At 50.9% G+C, this 2,500-nt stretch overlaps 1 protein-coding gene across 1 annotated transcript in view; it reads right to left on the bottom strand.

Annotated features, from left to right (window-relative positions):
* ano2b (anoctamin 2b) overlaps nucleotides 1-2,500 on the bottom strand; it is a gene marked incomplete at both ends in the record, with an annotated part of 114,494 nt that overhangs the window by 31,376 nt on the left and 80,618 nt on the right. Inside the window, 2 exons of the mRNA XM_080022290.1 lie at nucleotides 1-2; nucleotides 206-280. The exon at nucleotides 1-2 is cut by the window's left edge and continues 200 nt beyond it. Coding sequence (XP_079878416.1) covers nucleotides 1-2; nucleotides 206-280 — 77 coding nt within the window. The remainder of the gene's footprint in view (nucleotides 3-205; nucleotides 281-2,500) is intronic.

Genomic DNA, 2,500 nt, shown 5'->3' with positions numbered 1-2,500 from the left:
AACTGAGAGGGGGAGGCGGGGGGGGAGGGATTAGTGTTGACATGATGCATGTCTGTATACATCGTGTGTTTGTGTTGACATTGTGTGTGTGTGTGTTGTGTGTTATCGTTGTGTGTGTGTGTGTGTGTCTGTTATCATTGTGTGTGTTGTGTGTTATCGTTGGGTGTTGTGTGTCTTCGTTGTGTGTTGTTATTATGTTACAGACCATAAAGAGGATGGAGGAAACATTGATGAAGTAACCAGGGAGACGATCCCTCCACGTCAACTTCTGTTTGGCCGTCTGAGGAGGAGAGGAGGAGAGGAGGAGGAGGAGGAGGAGGAGGAGAGGAGGAGGAGGAGGAGGAGAGGAGGAGAGGAGGAGGAGGAGGAGAGGAGGAGGAGGAGGAGAGGAGGAGGAGGAGGAGGAGGAGGAGGAGAGGAGGAGGAAGAGGAGGGGAGGAGGAGAGGAGGAGGAGGAGGAGAGGAGGAGGAGGAGGAGGAGGAGGAGGAGGAGGAGGAGGAGGAGGATAGGAGAGAGGAGGAGAGGAGGAGAGGAGGAGGAGGAGGAGAGGAGGAGAGGAGGAGAGGAGGAGGAGGAGGAGGAGGAGGAGAGGAGGAGGAGGAGGAGGAGAGGAGGAGAGGAGGAGGAGGAGGAGGAGGAGGAGGAGGAGGAGGAGGAGGAGGAGGAGGAGAGGAGGAGAGGAGGAGGAGGAGGAGAGGAGGAGGAGGAGGAGAGGAGGAGGAGGAGGAGGAGGAGGAGAGGAGGAGAGGAGGAGAGGAGGAGAGGAGGAGGAGGAGGAGAGGAGGAGAGGAGGAGAGGAGGAGGAGGAGGAGAGGAGGAGGAGGAGAGGAGGAGGAGGAAGAGGAGGAGGAGAGGAGGAGAGGAGGAGGAGGAGAAAAAGTAAAAAAAGGTAATGTATTATCAACTAGCTCATAGCACCATCTCGTGGCCACACTGTGAAAGAGCAACTTGTTATACTTTGACACAGCACTCAGTGTGTGTGTGTGTGTGTGTGTGTGTGTGTGTGTGTGTGTGTGTGTGTGTGTGTGTGTGTAGGGTAAATAGCTGTCACATGACTTGATGTGTTAATGTTGTTATGACATCATCATAGGTTCAAACATATATTTTGACAAATAATAAATTATGAATAGGTTTGACTAAATTATAAGTAGTTATAATAATCCATGCGTAGTTATAATAATCCATACATGTTATAATAATCCAAACGTAGTTATAATAATCCATACGTGTTATAATAATCCATACGTAGTTATAATAATCCATACGGCTGGACAGGCTTTACGTATCACACGCACTCAGTTCCAGGTATCTGAGCAGTTCCTTTCACCCTGTGGGTTTCACAGATCATCACCTCCTCACTCTGGAGCTATGCACCGTACACAGCACCAAACACTTTCCTTCTTGGCATTTTAAAGTTGCTGCAAGACGGCCTTTTAGGCAGTAGCTTTAAATTATTCTGGGAAACCTGGAGGAGCAGAAAGGGAGACTTTAGCTCATTGAGTCAGTGGTGGAAGGTGGGCAAAGCACAAATCCGTGTCTTCTGCCAACGGCACTGTGCGCACCTCACCAGCATGGTTAAGGAGACCATAAACACCCTGGAGCAGGAGATCAGGGACATTGAGGGAAGCCTCCTTGGTGGCAGAGCCCCTGCTGGTGGGAGGCTGCAGGAGAAGAGGCAGGAGCTGAGCACTTTCCTCCAGGGGAGAGTACAGGTGCCATGGTCAGGGCTCGCTACCTCAGCATCAGGGATATGGACGCTCCCACCTCCTATTTCTTCAACCTGGAGAAGGCTGTTCAGCGGTCCAGACGGATGGCCTGATTCCATCTTCTGTATGGCGGGGTGACCGGCGGAGATGAGGAAGCAGGTGGTGGCCTTCTACATCACCTTCTACAGGGCGGAGGACTGTGATGGAGAGTGTGCTGCCGAGCTCCTTCAGGGGCTGCCTCTGCTACAGGTCGGGGAGCGGGACGCCTCGGACGCTGCCATCAGAATAGAGGAGCTCACTTCTGCTGTGGCCAGCTGGCGTCTGGGCGCGCTCCTTGAATAGGCGGTCTGCCTCCAGAGTTTTATAAGCATTTGTGGAGCCTGATAGGAGAAGATCTACGACAAGTTCTGCTGTAGTCTGTGGGGACTGGTGTACTACCAGTTTCCTCTCGGCAAGCAGCCCTCTCTCTCATACCCAAGAAAGGAGACTTGGCTTTGCTCAAATACTGGAGACCGTTTGCACTGCTTTGCAAGGACTACAAATTCTTACCAATAGTCCTGGCCAATAGGCTGAAAGGAGTTTTTGAGGCGTTGATTTTTAAAGGCCACTCTTATTGCGTACCAGGCAGATCTATTAAGGAGAATTTGTTTTTCATGAGGGATTTGTTTGACCTGTGAAATTTCAATAACATCAATGTTTGTATTTTATCCCTTAATCAGAAGAAACCTTTCGAACGTGTGGCCCCTGGCTTTTTCTTTTCAACCTGGAAAGCTTTTGGATTTGGGGAAGGGTT

The sequence above is a fragment of the Zeus faber genome (assembly GCF_960531495.2).
Source record: "Zeus faber genome assembly, chromosome: 21".
Lineage (NCBI taxonomy): Eukaryota > Metazoa > Chordata > Actinopteri > Zeiformes > Zeidae > Zeus > Zeus faber.
This window is presented reverse-complemented; position numbering and strand designations above follow the sequence as displayed.